Consider the following 23,595-nt stretch of genomic DNA (forward strand, 5'->3'; position numbering starts at 1 on the left):
AATAGATGTGAATGGTAAAAGAGTGTTTGATTTAATTTTCAATCAATGATGTTGCAAGTACTTATGATGCTGATTTTCTCAAAGATTGCCTGATTGCAGACTTAGTGAAATTAGTTTTCCTTGCAAGAGTTATATTGTGTTATTTCTGGTCTGTGGTTCAGTCGTCCTGTGGTGGCGTATTTGGTACCTTTGATCAAGTGATATATGATGGCTTCGTTGTCTTAACCATGTAGTGTCTTTGCCTTATGGTTAACCAAGAGTCAGTATGTCCTTGTTTTGACCATTTGTTTTTGGATAGTGGTGTTATGGTTGTCTGCTTCGCCATAGGGTCCTCGTGGAGTGACCATGTTTGTTTAGTGTCCCTTGAGAGAGTGGCTTTCGAGTGGGGGCCGCGCCCAAAGTGGTTGGCAGGATAACCCATCGAAAGTCAGATAATAAAGTGATAATCTAATTAATTGATTAGGTGGGTAGTTCATAACATTAAATAAGATATTGTACCTCGCGCATAAGTGAGTGCTTATACAGGGCTCATAATGTAGTGGGAATGCCTGGAATGGCAAACCGACCACCTTGTCTTCACGAAAGGCTGGTAGGGTCTACATGAGACTTAGTTGGAGCCAAAGGTTCGAGAAAGGTTACCAGGATAAGCCAGGATGGGGGCCGGGACCTATGGAGGTCGACCATGGTAACCATCATAAGCTATGCGATGACACTCTCTCTTTAGGTTCACTTGTGTTTTGTGATGTCGAGTCACTTGTGTATTTGTGATGTTGAGTCACCTAGATTATTGTGGAGTCGTATTGTGTTGTCATGGAGTCGTATTGTTTTGTCGACCATGTCATGCTTTTGCTTGCTTGAGGGTCCTCAGCTATCTCCTAGCACGGTGGGGTGATTCCAATTTGGGAATTACATGGTCGGGTGGTAGTGCCACTTCCCATCGGATGTTCTTGTTCGTACCTTCATGCAAGGATTGGCTTCGCAGGTGTTTTTGTGGATCGTGGCTCATGCTTATCTCATGTTTGGAGATTATCGTTATTTGGAGACCTATGTGGTCATTGTATCTTGATCTTATGTAACCTTGTAATCGGTTAAGTTGTATTTTTATATGTATATTGAGAAGGCATGTATTGGAAGAGCAATGTAATCCTTTGTTTGGCATGTTTTTATCAGCTTCCTTTATGTATGTGTAAATGCTTATTGAAGACAAATTATATTGTATCCTTTAAATCTTTCAATGGTGTAGTCTGCTATTGCAAATGGCTTCTTGAGATCATTGAGTTAATGGTGGATTATCGGATTAACCTTAATTGTGGAATTTATCTTTTGGTTTAATTCTTTGTTGGTAACCCTTAAGGAATTCTGGTGTAAGTCTTCCGCTTGTGTTATCGTGCATGTTGTGATTAATGCACTTATTATGTTTATACTTTAAAAAAAAAAAAAAAATTGTTTCACCCTTGTTGTGGGTTTTCCTTTGGGGTTCCTGGCAGGGCATTACAGGGCACACCTAAAAGGAGAACATTTTGATTTCAAATTTCAAATTTAGCAAAAGATATAGGTGTGCACTTGGAAACTCAGGTGCAGCATTACAAAGAAAACTTTGCTTCAATTTTTAGGACAGTGAAAAACCTATACACAAGTGTAAAGCTCTTGCCGTGGAGCCAGCATGTACCTCATAAAAGAAAAATTCATTTACAAAACAAAGGTACAAAATTCATGTTGTCAGGAATGCACCTCAGCGCGAGGGGAGCACCTATGTAAAGGAGGTTTCAGAATTTTAGAAGGTAGCATGAAAACTGCACGTGGGATGGTAAGCTACATATCTGGTCTGTGAATGTGCAACTTGTAGAGGGCGTCCAATGCATTTCAGTTCAAAAAACAAAGGCATAAACACAAGTGTGCGTGTCAAAGGAAAAATGCACTTAATCAATGATGAAAACTAAAAGAGCAGTGTGCACCTAGTGTCTATGCATGCACCTAAATGAAGCATAATAACAGTTCGAAAAATTAAATGGTATGCAATTATAAGGAAATGTTTGTTTTAATGCAGAGAAGGAAAGTCAATAGATAGGCATCTGTTTGATCCTAAAGTACACACCATATAGTGAAATGTTCAAAGTTAAAATCCATGTACAAGTTCATCATGGATGAAAAAGCGCACACTTTAAAAAGACAAGCAGTTCAAAACTCACAACTTCCATGTTAAAGTGTGCAATTGCAAGACAAGGATGCACCTCATAAAAAATTAAAAAATCAATGTTCGAAAATACTTAGTTATCAAGCGCACACCTAGAAACCAGGGGCACACCTCATAAAGATAAAACTCAATTTTAAAATGGTAAGTATCAAAATAAGTGTATAGGCATGCATGAAGTGTTGTGATACACACCTCCCAAAGAGAGCTTCCAAACCCAGTTATGAGTTGCACACCTCAAGGGCAAGGGTGCACCTCACTAAAGGACAAATCAAGTGTTAACAAAAGCCCTTATCAAATGTGTGTTTGTGGTTATGTGTGCACCTCACTAAAGGGATTTTTCAAAAATTTACAAACTGCTATTAGGTGCACACCTAGCAATGAAGTGCACAGCCATACAAAGGAAATCAAAAGAACAAAAATGAAGTCTAATTTAGAGTGTATTGATGAATATGTAAAGCAAAGCTGCAAAAGTGCAACTTAATCAAAGGGATTCAAAACATCAAAGTGGATTTTTCAAGGTTTAGATGTTTTCAGAGAGTTTATCATTATCAAAAGAAAAGCTATAGAATCGTCAAAGTCATTCAAATTTCAAATCCACCTATCCAAAAGTCTATTTTAAACCTGTGCTAAAAAAGATCACACTATTTTTAGCCATCACCATTTTCAAAGAGAAGAACATAGTTTGGGATTTGCTATTTTTAGCTGGTGCTATTTACAACCCATGCTACTTTTAGCTTTTTACTGTATTTAGCGTTCACTATTGATTGCTTGGAGTTAACTATTTTTAGATCATTACTTTAGATCTCTTGTCATGCAAGCAATGAGAGCATTACCTCATAGTCTGTAACAAATTCAATCTATAAATTGACTACGAGTTGCATGATTTTGATTTACCATTAAAAGATAGGATTTTATGATAAAAATTGCATTTCATACAATCAGTTGTTCTTAGAGTAGAAGTAGCAGTTATCCTTTTATTTATTTTCAAGCAATAGTTTTGTAAACATTATAAATACGTGGTTTTCTACACTTAGTTGGCTAATGGCAATTAAAATGCCTACTTGCAAATTACTGAAGTTTCTATTCACTGAGATTTCATGATTGTTATTTTAAAATTCAATGTTTATACAAGAGTATTAAGTCTGCCTTTTTGCTTCTAATTTACTGCCATGTGTTATCGTGCTAAGAGTTAAAGCATAACTACTGAAAGGTTTGTATTGCATAGGTCTTTGGTTGATAGTTGTAGCTGTGAATGCAACTATCATGTTTTAAATTTAAACAGCGTATGTATGTGCTTGAACTTATGTGATCCATATGTACTTGCATTGTTTAGTCTCTAATTATTATTGACTAGTGCAATTGTCTAGCCTTAGGATTTACTTTCAGTTCAAAAAGCATAAAACCATTGCCTACTGTTGAATAAGTGTCTCAACCTTTTACTCTTGACAAATCCAAAAAGATAGACATTTAAAGTTTATTTTGCTTGAAAATGAAATCCCTCAAAAATATTTGAAGATTATAATTTTATTGCTCATTATAGGTTAGTTCTTATTTTATGAGAAGCTTGGCTTTCCAATACAGAGATTAATTTTGTAGACAATCAGACAATATTCTATTTGATCACAAAACTCACCATACGTGGAAGAAATTCAGCATGGTTGTTACTGTTTTACAAGAATTTGTCATTTCAATAGCATTATAAATAGAAAAAGTCCATGTGACAACAAATAACTTCTCTATACAAAATGGTGAGCTAGCACATATAAAATTTTACCTAAACGACATTCAAAACTTGGATAATATTTATTGATATGAAGCTCTGTTGCAGAATTTCCATCGCACAACAATGGAAACTAACACCAAGTCTAGGCCCTTTCAGTTATTTCACAAATTATTATATTACATGTCAAAATATGAAATGTGCATAAGACATGTAATGACACTTAACTAAAAGTTTCATATAAATTGGTTAGATCAGGAATAAAGCAATGAAAATCAACCAAGACATTTTCTCAAAAATACATAGATCTGAAATGACCACATATTATAAACAAATCGACACATAAATTAGATGAAACAATGCATTTTACTTACAAATTTTATTCAAATGATTACACCGGACTCCTACTACAAATAATTGTTGTTAATCAAACTCCAATGATTATAAGATATTCTAGAAATGATCAAACTATTGAAATATCCAAATATAGTTGTTGTCCTCCAGGTTAAGTGCTCATGCAACCTCTATATGAAACTTCCCTCAAGAAATCATCAAGGGTTTCCATCCTCTGATCTCCAAATCCACATGGTTTTTTCCTTAGAACCTATAACCAAACACAAGTACTTGAATTAGGGTTTGGGGTTTATTTATATAAATGATGAAGATGATACCAACTGATGAAGTTCCCCATCTTTTATAAGAGTTGAAGGCCTAGCAAAGGCCCAAATGTCCTAAGAATTGTTTGGGAGTTTCCCACCATTCTAAATGCAAATTTGGGTCCATCAATGGCATCCCTAGTCAACCTTGAACATAAGCAAGTTCCTCTATTCAAATGGCAGGGTTCCATGAAAGTGCATGCCAAAGGGCAAGTGTCCAGGGAAATGCTAACCAGCAAGTCAAGTAGTTAATACTCTATAAGCCCGATATCAACCTTTTGGGGAATGAGATTCTATCATGCCAAGTGCAAAATGGCAAGTGTTTGCATGTCGATGGGAGCAATGTAATGGGGGTCTAGGGATTCGCTTGCCCAAAGAATCTAATGGTTGGATTTGGTGTCCCCATCTTTCACCTAGAAAGTAACAAGCAATGTACAGTTGTGTGATCAAGGGCGGCAGCCTTGATATCAAATTTGAAGTAGTTAAGAGTTAGGAAGTAATAAGTGAGCATAGCACCTATATCAGATCGTATATTTATCAATTATGAAAGGGAAAACGTTGAGGAAATCATCTTATTCCAATGGATAATAAAAGTAAAGATAGATAAGAAATTAATACATAACGGCTTGCAAGCATCCAAGATGTTATTCCAAACATCATCACCAAGACAAGATGGAGAGGATACATATTGTGGCCGTAACTGCACGGATGATGCCAATCTCTTATCATCAGTACTGTCATCAAGACTGCCTCATGAACTCAGTAATCACCACTGTGGAGATCAGTTACAAATGTTCTTACCTCTTGAGACAAGGAAAACTAGCTCCTTTATTTTACATCTGGAAAGAGCTACATGCTGGCCCTCTTTTGCATCACTATTGATTGACGATGCGTTCTACATCATTATATATTTTCTTTTCCTTATGTGGCTAAATCTTTATATATTTTCTTTTCATTTTGTGTCTTTTGCATTTCTTTCTTTCTTTTTCCTGAGGACAGACCCCTGCTTTATGGTGAGCCTATTGTTTGACATTCCTAGCCATGTAATTCAGTCACATTGAGCTACTTAGTCATTTACAATATCAGAATTTCCATTTGTATATCTCTCTCTATTTATATGATGGATTGAATGAGAATCTATTCACTTAATCTATCTGTTTTTATTCTTGCAAATCATATCAGTGTACTGTATTTATGTACTGAAAAACCTTGAATTATGCTTTTTATTTCTTGTGTATTTTACCTTTGGCATATTCAGACTTGGGCATACCTATCTCTAGGGAAATTTCACAAAGCTGCCATCTCATGTAGATTCTCTCTTGTCCAATTGACTAATTTAGGCATTTTCTTGACTATTAGCCAGATTTCCCGTGCATGTTGATGACCTATTGGCAAGCATTTAATTACTACTGTGTAACAGCATATCAGTCCTCACACCTCTCACTCGAAGCACACAAGAATCCCAATACCCTAAAACAGACCAGTGAACTATTGATTGAATCTTAGCGGTTGTTCATAAAAGATAGATGTGCAAGACATAAAAGCACTCACATACCAAACCAGAGGGAAAAGGCTTGTTACAAACTGTATACAAAGGGATTTATAAAGGATTTCTCCCCTGCAACCACTCAACTATAATTGCATTGCTTCCAATGTAATATCCCTACATCAATTTAGCTAGATTTCTAAAACTTCTTATTTTTATCTTTACACTTATTCTTATTTTTAAAATGAATAACTTGAATTTGTTATATTCATAACTTATTAAAATCATTTTTTAATTTATTAGCAGCATATTTGAATCACTCTATATTGAAATATCCATTATAGTGATGTTTAAATAAGTAATCATTGATTAGTTAAATAATGAAGATTTCTAAGGGGAATCAGACTTGTTAAAGTCTTAAATACTTCATCGATTCCCCCAAGTCTTAATCAATGTTAATAGTTAGAACATTAGTAAATGTGACCGGTTCATAATAAAAAGGCATGAACAACGACCAATCATGACCCTCTCTAAGAGACATCTAGATTGAGAAGTTTAAAAAGACCGATCACCTTACCAAAGACATCATGGAATAAAAAGAGAAAGAAAAATGTCTGATAATATTGAAGGAAGGGAAAAGCAAGTAAAACGGACTGCAATAATCTGGTCCAACTATTAAGAACTGGTACATATGCTGCTCCTCATGATGAATTCTTAAGCATAAAATATCAAGTATATATATATATATATATATATATATATATATATATAATATGTGTGTAATCTGGTTCCAAATAGATTGAATACATTAATAACAGATTAAAGTAATTCAAATATATAAATCAGATTGAATACATTAATAACAGAAAAAAGTAGTTCAGATACATAAATCAGATTGAATACATTAATAACAGAATAAAGTAATTCAAATTTTAAATCAGTTATGTTAGATAATACTTAAACTTTATGTAATCTGGAATACCTAATGACAAGACAAACAGTAATATAATTCAGAATATCAAGACTACTTATAATATTCATAATACAAAATGACATTTCCATAACTTGGTCAGAAATCTTAAATCTCTTGTGATTCTTCTAATCCCCAAGGAAGATGGGTGCTGTTAGGGAGAGGCAGAGTAAATCCACTCCAAGATATAAGAGCCCCAAGGACAAAAGGACTGGGATTCCTGATGTCTGGGCTGAATGAGGGAGGTGGTGTCATAGCGCCCTAGACAGCCAATGCCCTCTTCTGGGATTGAGAGACAGAAGAATTTGGAATTAGGACTGGAGTAATGACAATATTGAGTTGTATTATGAGCAACTTTAACTATTTATTTTGAATCAATGTAATATGTTAGGTAGTAATGTTTGTTTTCCCTTTAGAGTTGACAGCCTATAAATAGGGGACATTGCATCCAATCTGATTTAAATCTTATCTAGCTTTGATTATCTTTAATTCTATGCAACTGCTACTTGGAATCCTTCTAGAAGCACACAGGCTCAGGATTACAATTACTTCTCCTAAAACCTAGCTACTAATTTTATCTTAAGCAATCCATATTCACATCTTTCTTTAATTGGCACCCTTCTAGAATCTTTATCCTAAACTTTTGCTTTCAGCTATTCTTGGTGCACTTATAAAGTAGATACAATATTTTCAAAAATATAAAATGTTACAAAAGTAGCACCAACATTGAGACAAGCATATTCTCTCTTTCTCCTCTAGCAAATTAGAGAACACAAAAAGACGAAAAAATTTTAAATTGGTTATGATCAAATGCTACATACCGATGACTAGCAGCAAATACTGAATATGGAAGTGAGAGGAATGCAAATACTAGTGATTGCAATATTGCTACTGCCAGTGACATCCACCATCTTCAATCACAATCAATGAAACGGCAAGCTTTAGAATGGCTTGAAGTGGCACACGAGAATCATATAAGGCCTTCGTGTATATAAGCCAAAGTAGTAATTATTGCAGACAGGACTACTTGATTATGAAATTTCAACAAAAATATTGTGCATACATGTATCTCTTTATTTTTTCATTCCAATTTAGTCCCTCCTTCCGTTCCCTAATAAGAGAGGGGAGACAATAGCAAAGCAGCTGCAATGATCAACAAATATCAGAAAAGGTCAGCCAGTAATAGAAAACGTCATAATAAGTCTCTACAAGTCCTATAAATGTTTCATTTAAAACTCCCATACTGTGACAATGGCTCCACAAGAGTATGTGAATTGCTTTTATCACTAATTACCACAATGAAATTAACACACATGCAACATAACATACGCATGATCCTATCAAAGAGATGGAAGTATATGTTATACATGTAATGGTAATTAAGTGAACAAGCTGCCACATCAGGACCAATTTTTTGTCCATCATACGTGGCATTCATGTAAGAGGAACAAAGATAGTACCAAGCAGATAATAAAATATTTGGAGAACTCAATGCAAAGGCAAACAATATACAGGAACCATTATTTCGTTTTACTTACTCAAAATGATTAAAGAAAAATTACTGCCACCAGTTATTCCCTTGATCAAAAGACCTTTCTGTAAGATGAGATGGCAGATAACCACAATCACAAAGACAGCACCAAGAGTAAGACGTGTAAAAACACATATAACACAACCACATTTCCACAGGCAAAGCCAATACTAAGAATTGTAAGAACACAGAATTGTTGCTGGTCATTATAAAAGTAAATACACCCACCAATGAGGATTCTTTTCTTTTACGCAATACATCAAATACAATGTGTATTTAATCCAAAGACTGGATCTACGGTCTACCACAAAAAATAGACTAAATACTAGAACTTAGAAACTTGGAAATACAATTTTTAGAACTCTTGGCATCCTAAAGTGGAACTCAAGAAAATATTTATTCAAGACAAACTCTTAATGAATAAACTTATATTAGAACTATAGTATGGAAAATTAATCTAATGGAAGATGATGCTTCTCCCTTGTAAAGCTAACCAAAAACCAAATAAACATCTTTTCTACCAATGACAAGTAGGAGGTATTTATCACAACATATCAAGTGATGATGTTTTATCAAGATTTAATTGTGTAGTTTTTGAGTCAAACTCATTTATCTACATTTCAATAGTAGTGATTCACACAAACCCATCTCTGAAGAGCATGAATGGTCCAGTTAGCTACTCATTGCATCGAGGTGATACTCATAGGAGTTAAGCCTCAACAGGTCCCAAGAGGTCACTTATTCACAGAATAGCCTAGACTAGACTCCAAGGTTTTATGATTTGTTTTATATAGTAAACCCCAATGTGATGCAATAAAAAGGGAGAAATTAGATATGCAACAAGTAAAAACCAAATTACAAAAAATTGTATACACACAAACATGCATAGACCAATTTACATAAGATCACATATTAATATACTTCAATGTCTTATATATGTCTTGTAATTCATTCCTCGTGTTTTACTAACACATTATAACCTTCCTTATTCTTACGCATATATATCACTGATACCCTGAGTTACTGGATTCAGCACTTTGTACCCCATGCCCAAACCAGGTCCGCCCGAGTTCAGGTTCAAACCTAGATCCAGGTCGAGTTCGTTGTTCATATGATTCATGCTCTTATCTCCCACTTTTCCCTTATATAGCCTCTTAATGCCTTTCCATCATATCCTCCCATAATAACATTGAGTTAGCTTCTTCCTATAAATTGACCTTTTCCTTTATAATATTTTAGCTTTTACTCTTGTATAGTTTATTTAGGTATATTAAAGGTGTTTTAATGTAATAACCCCCACAGGATGTTAGCTCCAATCCCAATGTTTTTTTCCCAATCAACTCGATTCTACTCTTTCTGATCACCTAGGTCCCAGAATGGTTAAGGCAAGAGCATACAGAATATGAATGAGAACAAAGGAAAATTAATTGATAAGTGTTGGCAGCAAGCCAACTGACTTACAATTTAAAACAATCATAGAGCTGCTAGAGCCAAACAGGCTGATAGTGAGTGCAAATGAAGTTGCATCAGCACCAAAATAGCAAATCGGCGCCCCTTACTCCAATTCACACAATGTAGAGTGGAGAATGATAGAAAAATATATGGGATCATGTAGTACTACCATGCAAGGATCAATTACAGTGAAAATACTTGGAAATGAAAGAAAATGAAGAAATACCTTTTGGATTGTTATAATGATGAATGATTTTCATTTACAATCATATTTGTGCCAAACTCATACAATTTTCAAAAAAATTGTAGATGAGCATTTTGTCAAACATTTAAGTTATAAACAAAAATTCCATAAAATGACTAACACCTTATGCATGTAGAGCTGGAACAAAAAAAGGACCTGATTAAGGCCAAAATAACCTCAGAAAAGGATGGAAAAAGGTCTGAAATAATATTATTAATTGTAGAGGCTGCTGAAACAAATCATACCAGGCCTAGAAATCACAACGATCTGCTCTAAACAGCTCACCCAATACTATTGCTTTGAAAATGATGCCAAATAAAAACCAACGTCACTCCCTAGATGAGAATGCTCAGAAAACTAAGAGGGTTTCCGTCCTTAGGAAACGGAGAAGATGAACGTGCATTCATTCTTGGGAAATGGAAAAACTCCAAAACAGAATGTAGTGTCTTTTTTGAAAACTCTCTTATAATTTTTTTAGAGCTATTTTAGGAAAAAGCAAAAATGCTTTTTCAAAAAGGTGTTTCGGTTGCTTTCTGAAAAAACACTTTATTTTTTCATTGCATTTTCAAAAAATGCATCCTTTCCCTAATAAAATAGCATAGTGTCCTTATGACCACTTTTCAACACCTTGAGCCTCACACTTAAAACACATTCTTAAATAATTAACTATAAATTGTCTTTACTCTCATAAATTTTCCCTTTTAAACCATCTCAAGGTCTTATGAAAAATATTAAAATAGGCCAATTAAATTGTCCTAATAATTCAACCAACTACTTAAGTGCATAGGACTTTAGTCCATGAAAAGTTGGCACTATCCAACGATGATGGACCTCTCCAAGGCATTTGGAGTGCTCCCAAAATGTTGGGTTCGCACACGAAAAAAAAACCGTTGTGCACATCTAGGCTCCAGGAACTCACTACCACTATCAAAATTTCCTTTCGACAAAGCAGATGTTCTCCAATAAATTTTTGAGTTTTCAAGAATGTTGGAATGGACCAGAAAATAGAGACATTACATTTAGGGATTTTCAAGTGGTATATAATCAACAAATGAGTCTAGAAATGAGCCAAATTATGTGTAGTACTATAAAATCTCTTGAATGCTGCAAATATCGCCCAGTACTTAAGGACCACTTAAAACTGGAGCTTTCCACCATCAAAGATGAATGATTCATAAGGTACAACACTTGCTAAAGGTTTTGCAAAAGGGATAGCAAGCTAAATGCACTTGATCTTTAGGGAAGCTTCATGGTTAAGCGCACTTGAGTCAAAGTAGTACTAGATGGGTGACCTCCTAGGAACTCCAAACACTTGTTCTAAGCATGGCCTAGAAGCAAAGAGTGCTAAGTGTATCATCATGCTCATGCGAGATGGGTTTGTGTGAACCACTACTCTTAAATATGGGTCAATGACCTTGACTCAAAAACTACATAATTAAATCCTAACAAAACATCAGAACCTTTTTTACTAATTTGTTTGTGTCAAATAAATTGTATTAACAAGTTGGGCATTAATTTTGGAAGTTATGAGAATATGCATACGATTAAGGGAGATTTTCAATGACATTTATTTGGATAAGTTTTAGAAAAAAGATTGAAACGTGTTCAAAAGAACACATGTATGTTGAAATATAAGGGCAAAACTAGGGCGCTTGCATCCAAAATATTGCCCAGGTTAACTTGGCATTGTTGTGCAAGTACACATTTCAATACTTTTTTACAACGTATAAGTGATTGTTATTACATCAAGGTTATTCTTCTCAAAAATTCCGGCTATAGACAGAAGCCCAACATGTTATCTTACATCCCCAAAAAATTTATCTAAGGATAATCATCCTCTTATCAAAAATGTCAAAAAAGCTAACTAATTCGAGATAGATATATTTCCAATCCAATTCTATCAGAAATTATTATTTATCAAAATTGAACTTCCAAAAATTATCAACAAATCATGAAGCAAAAAGAGCATTTTGAATGGTTTTGGACAACATCCATATACCTACCTTGAAACTACACAGCAATTTGAAAAAGTTCATGTCACGTCTTCAAGTTGAAATATACAAAAAATTCAATTAGTCTACTTATGCCCTAGCCGTCAACATTTAGAGCACCTAGCTTTCCTTATAATTTGTGCTTCGGCTTGCCAATTACATTACCACACCATCATTCTTCTTTTCTATAAATCAAGCATGGGGTCATCCCTTTAGGTCCACTAGAAATCGTCGGAAACAAGATTCATTATTAGTACATTTTTTCAAAATCAGGGCGGAAAGCTTCAACCATCTAATGAGCAAACATAGTAGAGAACCATGTCCATGATTTGCACCCAAACTCCAATAGAAAACTCAAACTTTGCCAAGGACAACCACAAGAATGGCATGTAATATCCCCACAATTTTTTTCAATTCATTTACAGTTACAATCACAACAACAACCTGTTAAGGTTAGTAAATGAAGATACAATAATGTTGAAATTGTAACCCTTCCACTTTCTGATCACCAAGTGCCCAATATGGGAAGGTGAAAGCATACGGTGTTGACGGGATCGTTAGCTTCAAATAACTGGAAATAATACAATGCTTGGGCAGCAAGCCAGCCCCTTCCACTTTTTAGCGGTTTATGGAGAATATTAAAAATCACTTGGCGGTAAACCAGCCAAGGATGATGCAAGAACTGAAGAACAATCACTCTACCGCTTATGCAACGGGAGGACTAGAAATGAAATAGCAATCAACTCCACCGCTTATTCAGCAAGAGGACTGAAAATGAGATTACAATCAACTCAACCGCTTATTCAACGGGAGGACTGAATTACAATAGATAGGAAGGCGGCAAGCCAGCCTCTTCCACTTATGCAATGGGCCAAAGAACAACAATCCAAGTATATAGCTGTTAGTACTACTAATCAGCTTTACAATGCAAACATGGATTACAAAATTACTAGAATCATTGTCCAAACTAGGCGGCAAGGCCAGCCTCTTCCACTTATGCATTGGGACTAAGAGAGTTCAAATAAATTGTTGTTAGTACTACTAACAAGCATTACAATATGATTCATCATGGATATTCAAATGTCAAAACCCAAACTAACAGCTGCAACTTATTACCAAGACTCTTCACACCACACCAATAGACCCACACTTGAAAACCAGCTTCAACCCCCAAAAACTAAATTTGATATGAATGAGCAGCAGGCTGGAAATACAGACCAGCAACATTTAAATCCCCACAAACACTTCTAAATCACTCCCCACACACTCAACTTATCTCTAAACACACTCCAAAGAACCCACACACTCTAAAACCAACTCCACACAAGGAAACACTCCAAACAAAAAAAATTTCAGATTTTGATATGCAACCCATGTGCTGGAAACACACAGACCAGCAGCTTAGAAACTCACAAAAATGCTCGTAACTCTATTCACATTCAATGAAATTACCCCCAAACGGATGCAAATGAGAGATACAAGACAGGTGATGAGATTAGAACCAACAAACTGCACCCAAAACCCCCAAATGAATTTATGCACGCATTCCCAAGCAGCCCAGCATAGTACGACTAGGAAAGAACTACGATTTGCATTTAAAAAATAAGTACTCAACATTAAGCTCTACAAACTTACAAACTTGATTGCCTGTGGTATAGGAAGAGAACGAGTCACTACCCAGAATGATCTGACACACGAACTAAGAGTTATGAGCTAAAACGTGCTACAGCCACACCAAAAACCAGCAACAGTGAAATCCACACCACTGGAAATCTGAAAATGCACACTAAAATCAAACCACACATTCAGAAGATTCAATCACAGCTAGGAGTGATGTCTCACACTCGAAGTCTGTCAAGAGCCCTAGGAGGTATTCACCCTTGATGATTGTCTGGAGTTAATCCGACAGCATAACAATGTAAATTGTCTGAGATACCAAATGAGAAGCCCAACACTCTCATTTATAGATTTTGAGGGCTCAAATTCAAATTCACATTCCCTCCAAATGAACGCCAAATCCAAATGCACGTTCACTTCACATTATTTTGAAATTACATTTCATTTCTCCTTTCTCCAAATCGACCTTCTCATAGGAGCAAATATTCTTTATAAAAATGACAATACAATCATAATGTGGCATCCAAGGTAGATAAGTGGAATATATTATAAAATTAACTTATTTCTCCATAAGACGTCCATCTTGCCATATTAATATTTAACTTTATAAAGTATTTTTCCTCAACAATAAATCACCCAATATATAATTAAGGAAAAGACTTATATATCAATATAACTTAAGCAACCCCTTTTAAATAAATCGTCCAACCTTTGCCTTAAGTTATAATTTAATTTAAAACACCATTTTTCATCAAATACTGAACCTGCCAAAACCAGCTCCAAGGATATGGGGAAACAAGCTGAGACAATTGCCCTGCCATAAATAGTCACTGAACTGAGCTGAGGAACCCTTGCCAAGAAAAGCACCAAAAATGAGGGAAGACCAACTACTCGAACTGACCTGTCGGAAATAGCCATCTGAACAAGCCTACTGACATCTTGCTAAAAATAGAACTGCTAAAAATAGTACTTACTAAAAATAGCATACTGCTAAAAATAGTAAGTGTTTCCAAAGTGATTTTAACCACATTCTGAGCAGTCGTCGCACTTACTAAAAATAGTAAGTCTTTTAAAAGTCACCCGATGCAGATGCATGTCGAACCATCCTGAGGCTCTCTGAAAACCCAGAAGCAATCCAGAATCCAAACTCCCACATATAGCCCCTGAAAACATCAAAGAATCCTCCTAGAAAATAGGAAACCCTAATTTCTGCCCGCGACTAGCCTACGGGCCTCCAAACTAGGCTAACGGCCAACATAACTAATCACTGCGGAGAAGGGGACATTACATGGCAAAAGCTATCAAATTAATTATTTCAACATACCAACAAACTTTGTGCAAACAACTCAAAATAGAAAAATCAAATATCAATTAACTAAACATTCCTCCCAAAAGATGCAAAATCAATAGCTACTAAAGAGATACAACTTCGCAATTAATTATCTTCTAATTATGTCAAGTTTTGGATGGTTCAAACTAATATAAGAGTAGATTGGATTACTATAACCACAAATTAGATAAAAACAAGGCTTCTTGTGAAATGTTGTGAGATAAATTCAAGTAGCCACTAAGAACATGGGATGAGTGATTCAGTGCCTAGGTGTCCCGTGGGACAATGTACTTAAACAAAGATAATTGCAAATGTAGAGTGCAAATGTTGATCAAAGTGCTACTTGAAAAGAAAGATTCAAGAATAAGAAGATACCAAGCTAGAACTATAAATTGCAAGATTGTAGTATGGAAAAGCTCCATATAAAATCAACAAGACCAGATGTGTGCCATAAGATGCCTACCTGTGCTTATTTGACTGACTTTTTTTAATAAAAGTCATATTGCAAGTATATGAAGGGACATCTTATAGTTATAAGAAACAAATCAGCATGCTTACTATCACTTTGTATCCTCTATCTAATGATATTTTGGAAATGTTTTATAATGACTACAAACGAATGCAGACAATATAGGAGCTGTGTGACATGAACGCAGAAGAATTAGAGATTTGCAGATTAACCATGTACTCTAGGAGAGGTCCTGAAGCTAGGCATGAAAATGGCATGTGATGTGAAATAATGACATTGCAATAAGAGTAAGTGCTCATTAAAACAGGTTGTGAAAGAATGGAAAATTGTGTGCCAGTTCTCTTGAGAAGTTTACCGACTTGCCTTGAATATCTAGTTGAGAGGAATCTCATGCATTTTAATGTTTTTGATTCTAACCTCAACTATACGATTCATTTCTATTATAGGACTACAATAGTTCTCCATTCATAACCATATGCGAACAAAGTTTTCCTAGAATATTCTCCTTAACTGCATTATTTCAACTTTCTTTGTGCTAATATATGGACTGTACCAAACAGGACATATCTTGCAGTAAGGTAATGTGGCTCTTACCTTCTGCAAACAAAGCCATACCATATCATCCACCTAAAAGATATGTGGCACTCAATGCTGACAATAGTGTTGCTTGCATTTGTTGTTAAGCTTCTGCAAAAAGGTTTGCACTTGCTCAATATGTTATATGTGCTCAATAGATTTCCTAGCTTTATCAACCATTGTAGATGGTTGAATAGGATAAGCTAAATCAATAAGTAAAAAATGTTGCAAACCATATGAAACTTTTAAAGAGTTGCACCACATAACATTACATAAAGCTCTGTTTTAGCTATGTTGAATGAAAAGTAAACTTTCATGCAATGTGTGATTTCTAGAATTGTATATTCAAAGTACATGGATAATCATGATATTTTGCACTTTCATCTATCCATTACTGGTATATTTTGTCAATTTTGTTCCATAATTAAACAAATTGCTTTCCAAAAATGGCACAAGAATCTTGTATCCCAGTTAGATATGATGTTAGCTGGTAATCCATTTTGAAACCATGCATTTTAAAAGTAAATGTGAGCTTTTCGTAGAGCCAAGATAGGCAATTTACATGACATGAGAATACTATCATCTTTGATAATCTATCAACTATAACATAGATAGACTCATTACTATGCTCAATTGGGGAGCCTCATCAGAGAGGGAGAGTAGTGCAAACAACCTTGGGCACTTCAGGGTCAAGTCTTTGGCTCAGACAGGGCATTTAGTTCATGTCACTGTACTTGAATCAAGAGAGTAATGTACAGAGATTCAATCATTACTATGCTTATTTATAAGGCAACCTAAAGGAAATCTATGTGAACCAACTACCAAGGGTTGTTTTATAATAGAAAAGGGACAGATTCTTTGATTCTTGTTACCCATCTTGGCTATTGTATAAATGCTACTCCATTACATGTTTTTCACAACAACAGATCTCAGATGAGATCAAAACAGTTATATCTTCAATAGGGCTAGTGTCTTTTCTACTCCAAAATCACCTACAACCTTGCTGAAGTGAACCTCCCATATCAAGTTCTAGCCCTAATCTTTATGCAGTCAACAAAAATGTCCCAAACAATACAAGAATTCATTGCAAACAAGAAAGTGACATAACCTAAAAATCGTGCAATGTCTACAGGTAGATACAAGGTCTGAATCAGATTTGTATTAATGTATAATTCAAACAAAGTGTTGCTTTCATGTTCACACATGAAGAGAATAGAAAGAAAAGAAATAAGGAGATTATATAATGTCCACAAATAACCAAAAGAAGGTCAATAGGGACTCAAGAGTACACCAATTTACAAAGAAATTTCTACGAGGAAAATACTAGAGAGGCCCCAAAAAAGGCAAAGAACCAAAAAAAAATCCAAGGCAGCAGGGGACCATCAATATAGGTAGTCAAGAAACCAATACAAATAGCCAAGTAGTGCAAGCAAGAACCCTGAAGGACATAAGCTGATGAGTACTAGAGACATAAGGTCCCAACAAATATCATATTCTAGGCCAAAACTGGAGTTAGTAGAGTAATTGTCGGTCACCGTGAAGGGGCTGATAAAAGATCTAATAGTGTTCATTGGAGAGTGCCTAAGGCCAAGAAGGTGGGGCAAGGAAAACTCCTAGAATAACATCTAACATACAAGGCCAAAGTAACTACTGTATTAGTGAAAAAGCTTGTCATATGTATCCACATGATTGGGGTGGTAGCTGAAGATGAGTGGACCTATGCCATCAAGGACTAGAACCCCACCACCAAAAAGTAGACTGCAATGATGAGGAGGAACATGCTAAGGTAGAAGTTGTGAGAGACATCATCTAACAACTATATCTATGACAGTGTGTGAAGCAGAAAAATCTAAAGGTCGTTTATCATTGCCATTCTCCTAGATGTGTTGGAAAAAGGATGCGATCAACCTCAAGGCTTTAGGATTACTAGAGACCCCCTACAAGGATCTCTTGATGGGTGACAGTCTGTCATAGATAAATGGCCAAGCACCGTTATTCCAGATATCTAACGAAAGTAGAAAGATTGTTGCCTATCTCTATATAGAGGCAATAATATTGTCCCTAAATCTCATAGTAAATGGAACATTTGAAAATGAAATGCTCCTCGGTCTCCACCTCTTGAAGGGAGAAAAGACAATAAATCTAGTCTTGGCAAAGAATATAATGATCCATCTCAACCTATAGATGGTGGGATGAGATTCTCAATTAGCCAATGAAAAACCTCAAGTCATGTAACCAAAAAGCTAAAGACACTGAGGACAACATAAAATAACATCTTCCACTTGTAAGAAATGTTCTACATAAAAAGAAAGCTTATTGTTTTGTACAAATATAGAAAAGGTTGGACTTAGGTTTCACTCAAATATTCTACCACTCTATTGGCACTTCTCTTATTAGGCTTGACGTTCAAGTGGAATTGCTAACAATATGAATAATATTTTTGATATTGCTTTTGTGGTTGTTTTTTTGTATCTACATGGACTACAACAGTTTGTAATCCAATGCATGATGATCTCTTTTCCCAACAAGCAGTGTTTTGAAGCTTACAACCAAAGACTATAGTCATCAATTTCTCGATCATATGTGGGATATTTGTTGGTAAAACTTGAAGAATGGGATTGAGAGGAAATGGTGTGCTTTCTTGGGTTGAGAACATCACATTATACTATTGAGTACATGCTAAAAAAAGTAAGTAGTTAAATGGTAGAAATAGGTGAAAGTTGTAACAAACTATCCACTACTCATTACACTTTATATAATATCAAACTAACATTCTAAACGCTCTTAATGGCTAAACAAAAAGATCGAGAGGTTTATTCATTAAATCACAATATGGCCTAGACATGTGCAAAAACAGGAAGAAATATCTGCACAAGCAATCTCCATGATAGCAGGCACAAGAGAATGATATGCAGAAAGAACAAAATGAACTTTCTGTACTATGAAATTAGTGACTTGTTTTCATGTCTTCCAAGGTGATGCATCTAACTTGGCGAATTTGTCATTTAGCTCACCTTCGAAGTACTACTGGGGCCTTCAAGGCGTAACAAACAAATGCTATGAAGACCAAATTTCAACTAGAGATGAACTTTGCATGAGATAAACCTCAGCCAGAATGGGATAACTTTCAATTCTACATTGTTTATGCATAAATGGAGAAGAACCACCCAAAGGCTCACACATTGGAACACCCCATGAACTAGATAGTCTATCAATCAATGGTACCATGGCACTAGCTTTAGTCTTGATCTCCTTGTATTTATGACCAGACCACAATTCCTCCAATATAGCATGGAAAACAGAATCAACAAGTTTGTACAAGCTTTTGTACACACTGCTTGGCCTAATGCCTACGGTAGTTACTTTATCCTGATTCACATCACAAACAATGCACTCTTAACCATAAAAAAATGAGCTTAAGCATTACGATTTTCTATACCCAAAGTCCCCTATCAAGGGCCTGAAGAGGATGAAGAACCAAACTAATTTGAATATAATCTAGATTATAGAAAGTAAATTTTTGTTCAATCCTAAAACATACCAAATTTTTTTCTTAAAGTAAGACGCCATTATTGAGTGCAATTCTTAACATTACCTATCCCTATCATTGTGTGAGACTTGCCATCACCAAGAAAAAAAAAATTCCTATGGCTGTGATCAATAGTGAACTTTACATAAACATTCCTTTCAACACATGAAGTGTCTATATGCACCTAAATCAAAGAACCAACAACTATTTTTAACACTATCTAAATGAGCCATCAATGCAAACTCCTCGACATGGTCTTCCTCAATAGTATCTACCACATTAACTTCATTTTTTAGCTTGTGGGATATATCATATTATCGTTTCCTACAATCATTCTTCACATGCCAAATTTTTTTAAATAGAAGCATTATACCTTTCTCCACAATTGTGAAGGTGAAGAATGAGAGCTATAACTTGTCTCTTGAAACCTTGTAGGAAGTGTACTTTCTAAACTCCCAAAAGAAATTTCAATCATCTGTTCTTTGCCATCATTCCTTTTACAACAAGTATGAATGACCTTGTCCAAGGTCAAACTTTGGTTTCCACCATTAAGTTCAAAGACTCTACAAAAGTCTCATAAAAGGGTGGCAAGTTATTAATAGTTAATGTTTACCGCTCTATCTCATAAAATAAATACATAAATTAATAATACAGATGACAATGCATAGCGAATACAAGAGTAAAACATATCTTTATTCGCACATGAAATTATTACAAAAGAAGACCAAAGACGATCAGCCAAGGATCAGTGTTGTTTCAACTAGATCATATTGCTTTCCTTAACAATACACGATCTACTTGAAAGACCCAACGGTTGCCAAGATGAACACAACCATCAACCAACTAATGCTTATAACTACCCGAAGCTTACAAACAATTAATACATAGCCAGATAACCAATATAAACATAATAACAGACATTGTACACTAACTACAGTTAAAGTAACCATATCCTCATTGTCTACTGCTTTGTTGGAAGAGGCAACTAATTACTAAGATCCTTAAATATTAGAGGATGCTCTACAAAACAATCTCCTGATGCAATTTGGTAGAAAATTATTACAATTTCTCCCAATAAGTTTTTATGGATCAAGCATTACTAAATTTTAAATATCGACCACTTTACTCAACAAAGCAGAAAATAAACCTTTACTAAAAAAGATTTCAATCCTTGGCAACTCCTTTAATTTGATTGAGAAAATATAAAAATTTTGGAAAATTTCAAGTTCTTTGAAAAATATTGGAATAAAAACCCCCTTTTTTAAACTATCTATATATTAATTTGCAAAAAATGAAATTACTCAAGTCTCAAAATGTTGTTACACAAAAATTCAAAATTACAATTAATATTTAAGAGTCTTCATATTCTTCTTCATCGAAAGGGTCAACATTTGGTTCGATTCCACTTGAACCACAATCAAATGGAGTGCCACTTCCACTAGTTGCGTCATGTGTAGAAACTACCTCATCTATAGAGACTTCGGCAAGCTATGTGTTGTGACGTTTTCACACATCGCCCCATTGCAAATAGGGACCCCCTTCTTTTTAGGCCCTCCCGTTTTTTTTGGCTTGCGTTTTGTGGTCTTTTCGCAGCAGTTTCGTCAGTCTATCTGCTTTGCAAGTGTTTGGGGGTCATATTAATTAAATCTGCTTTTTGTTTGAGCAAATTCGGCTAAGTCTAGGACTCGTTTTGTGAATTTTAGGGTTTTTGCCTTCTGTCCTAGATTTTAGGGGTTCCTGTTAGGGTTTCGGGAAAACTAAGCATACGACTGGAATCAGGACCCTTCAAGGGACCTCCCAATAAAATTTGAGCCCAAACGGAGCAACTTTCTATTTTTAGAAAGTCCCTATTTTTTAGGGATTTTTCCGAGTCCTGGAATGTCGCCATTTTGCCAAAAATCAAACTTACTATTTTTAGTAATTTCTATTTTTAGTAAGTTTCTATTTATAGTAAGTCATTCCTGCATCCTGTTTTAGGCTCCAACTCTGACATTTTGGAAAGTTTCTATTTCGGGAAAGTCTATTTGTGGCAGGATCAAGCTAGCAGACAACGAAGAATCAACATGCACAATCACTTCTAAATTTGGAAAGTTGAAAGCAGACAGGCAGGGGTCTAAAATGGCTAAGTATGAGAATCATCCCTGAAGTGGAAGGCACAAAATTGTTCTGAGTCTGGAAAATCCACCTTCAAAATCCCAAAGTGGCATCTCAGCACAGACAGTGGTCAAAATTTGGCTAAGTTTGGATCTCCTATTCCAGAAGAGGAAAGCAAGCATGATCATCCAAGTCCAGAAATTCACATCAATCCACCAATGTCATCCTGATCCGAAAATGGCCTGAAATTTGACTAAGTCTGGAAATTTGGAAGATCTTCCAAAATCCAGAATTTGCATTATAATTCCTATGGGCCTGAAACCACTCTCAAACATCCTGAAAGTATATATGAAATATAACTTAATATGTCTTTTTCCTTTCTTATACTTAAATGTTATATTTCATATATATATCCTGACAAAGAGCCTGAAATAGTGGAAAAATCCACCTCTCCATGGACATCTCCAAAATGCGCCCAGGTATGGGCTAGGGCGCTAAAACCAAGAAGTAATTCACAAGTGCAATTTTCCGCCTCTCCATGGACATCTCCAAAATGCGCCTAGGTATGGGCTGGGGCGCTGTTGTGACCATTTCACACATCGCCCCATTGAAAATGGGGACCCCCTCTTTTTGCTCGCCTTTCGCTTCGTTTAGGATTTTGTTAGTCAGTCAGTTGTCTGGATTTAGGGTTAAGCCTTAGGGTTTTCATTAACGTCTTTTCAAGCCAGAATCCAATCAGTTTTGAGAGCTTTGAGCTTCTTTTCTAGGATGCAATTTTGAATGCAATGATTTCGCCAGATTGGTCTAATTTTCAATTGGAATGTTGATGCAAAGCTTAAATTTGTCTAAGTGTTGGAGATGAAATGTGAATTTTTTGTCCGATCGAATATTTTTGACCAAATTTTGACCTTTTTTGATTTTGATCCTAGGCATTGGAAATGACTTGTTGTCGCCTTGTGAAGTGTTAAAATGTGTAAAATCATGTTATTTTGGCCTGTAGGAGCAAAATCGCTCCTGTCCCTCTGTGAAGGACGGGAGCTCGTTTTCAAATATCTTACTGTCCCTGCAGAGTCAAGATGAATTTCGAGTTGGAAGTAATGGAGAAAGGCGAGATCTTTCCATTGAATATAGATTGAAGATTTTCATAAACACAGAAATGCCTCCAAGAGCAAAATCGCTCCTGTCCCTCAGTGAAGGACCGGAGCTACAAATCAAATTTTGCCTTGTCCTTGCAAGATTTTGACGACTTGACGATTTGAAGAGATCCAAAGGAAGATGTTTTATCAGATGAATATAATTTGAAGTGCAAATATGAAGAAAAATGACTCAGAATGCTAAAATCGCTCCTGTCCCTCAGGAAGGGACCAGGGCGAAGTACATTATAGCTCCTGTCCCTCTCCCAGGGACCAGAGCGATATTCTTCATAGAGTAAAATCCAGGCCAAGATCAAGTCAAGTCCATGTTTGGTGGCAAGGAAGACGGTGAAATGAACTCATTGAATATAAATTGAATATTTTAAAATGTCAACAAGGGTCCCAAAATGCCTAGTTCGCTCCTGTCCCTCAGGAAGGGACCAGAGCGATCTTTGTTATAAACGATCTTCTTGCCAAGTTTCAATCGATCCCAAGGCATGAATGAATGGAAGGACGCATTACGAACCCGTTGAATATAAGTTTTGAAGGTGACAAGGTGAAATGAAGACCACAAGAGCAAGTTCGCTCCTGTCCCTCTCCAAG

The 23,595-nt window shown here is 35.6% G+C and overlaps 1 protein-coding gene across 2 annotated transcripts in view; it reads right to left on the reverse strand.

The window, feature by feature from the left end:
- Positions 1 to 23,595, reverse strand: part of LOC131070423 (preprotein translocase subunit SCY2, chloroplastic) — a 241,574-nt gene that overhangs the window by 111,946 nt on the left and 106,033 nt on the right. For both annotated transcript variants that reach the window (XM_058005936.2, XM_058005935.2), the window contains 2 exons: positions 8,090 to 8,169; positions 7,848 to 7,937 (listed from right to left, as the gene is read on the reverse strand). In XM_058005936.2, the coding sequence (XP_057861919.1) occupies positions 7,848 to 7,937; positions 8,090 to 8,169 (170 nt within the window). The remainder of the gene's footprint in view (positions 1 to 7,847; positions 7,938 to 8,089; positions 8,170 to 23,595) is intronic.

The sequence above is a fragment of the Cryptomeria japonica genome, chromosome 3 (assembly GCF_030272615.1).
Source record: "Cryptomeria japonica chromosome 3, Sugi_1.0, whole genome shotgun sequence".
Taxonomy (NCBI): Eukaryota; Viridiplantae; Streptophyta; class Pinopsida; order Cupressales; family Cupressaceae; genus Cryptomeria; species Cryptomeria japonica.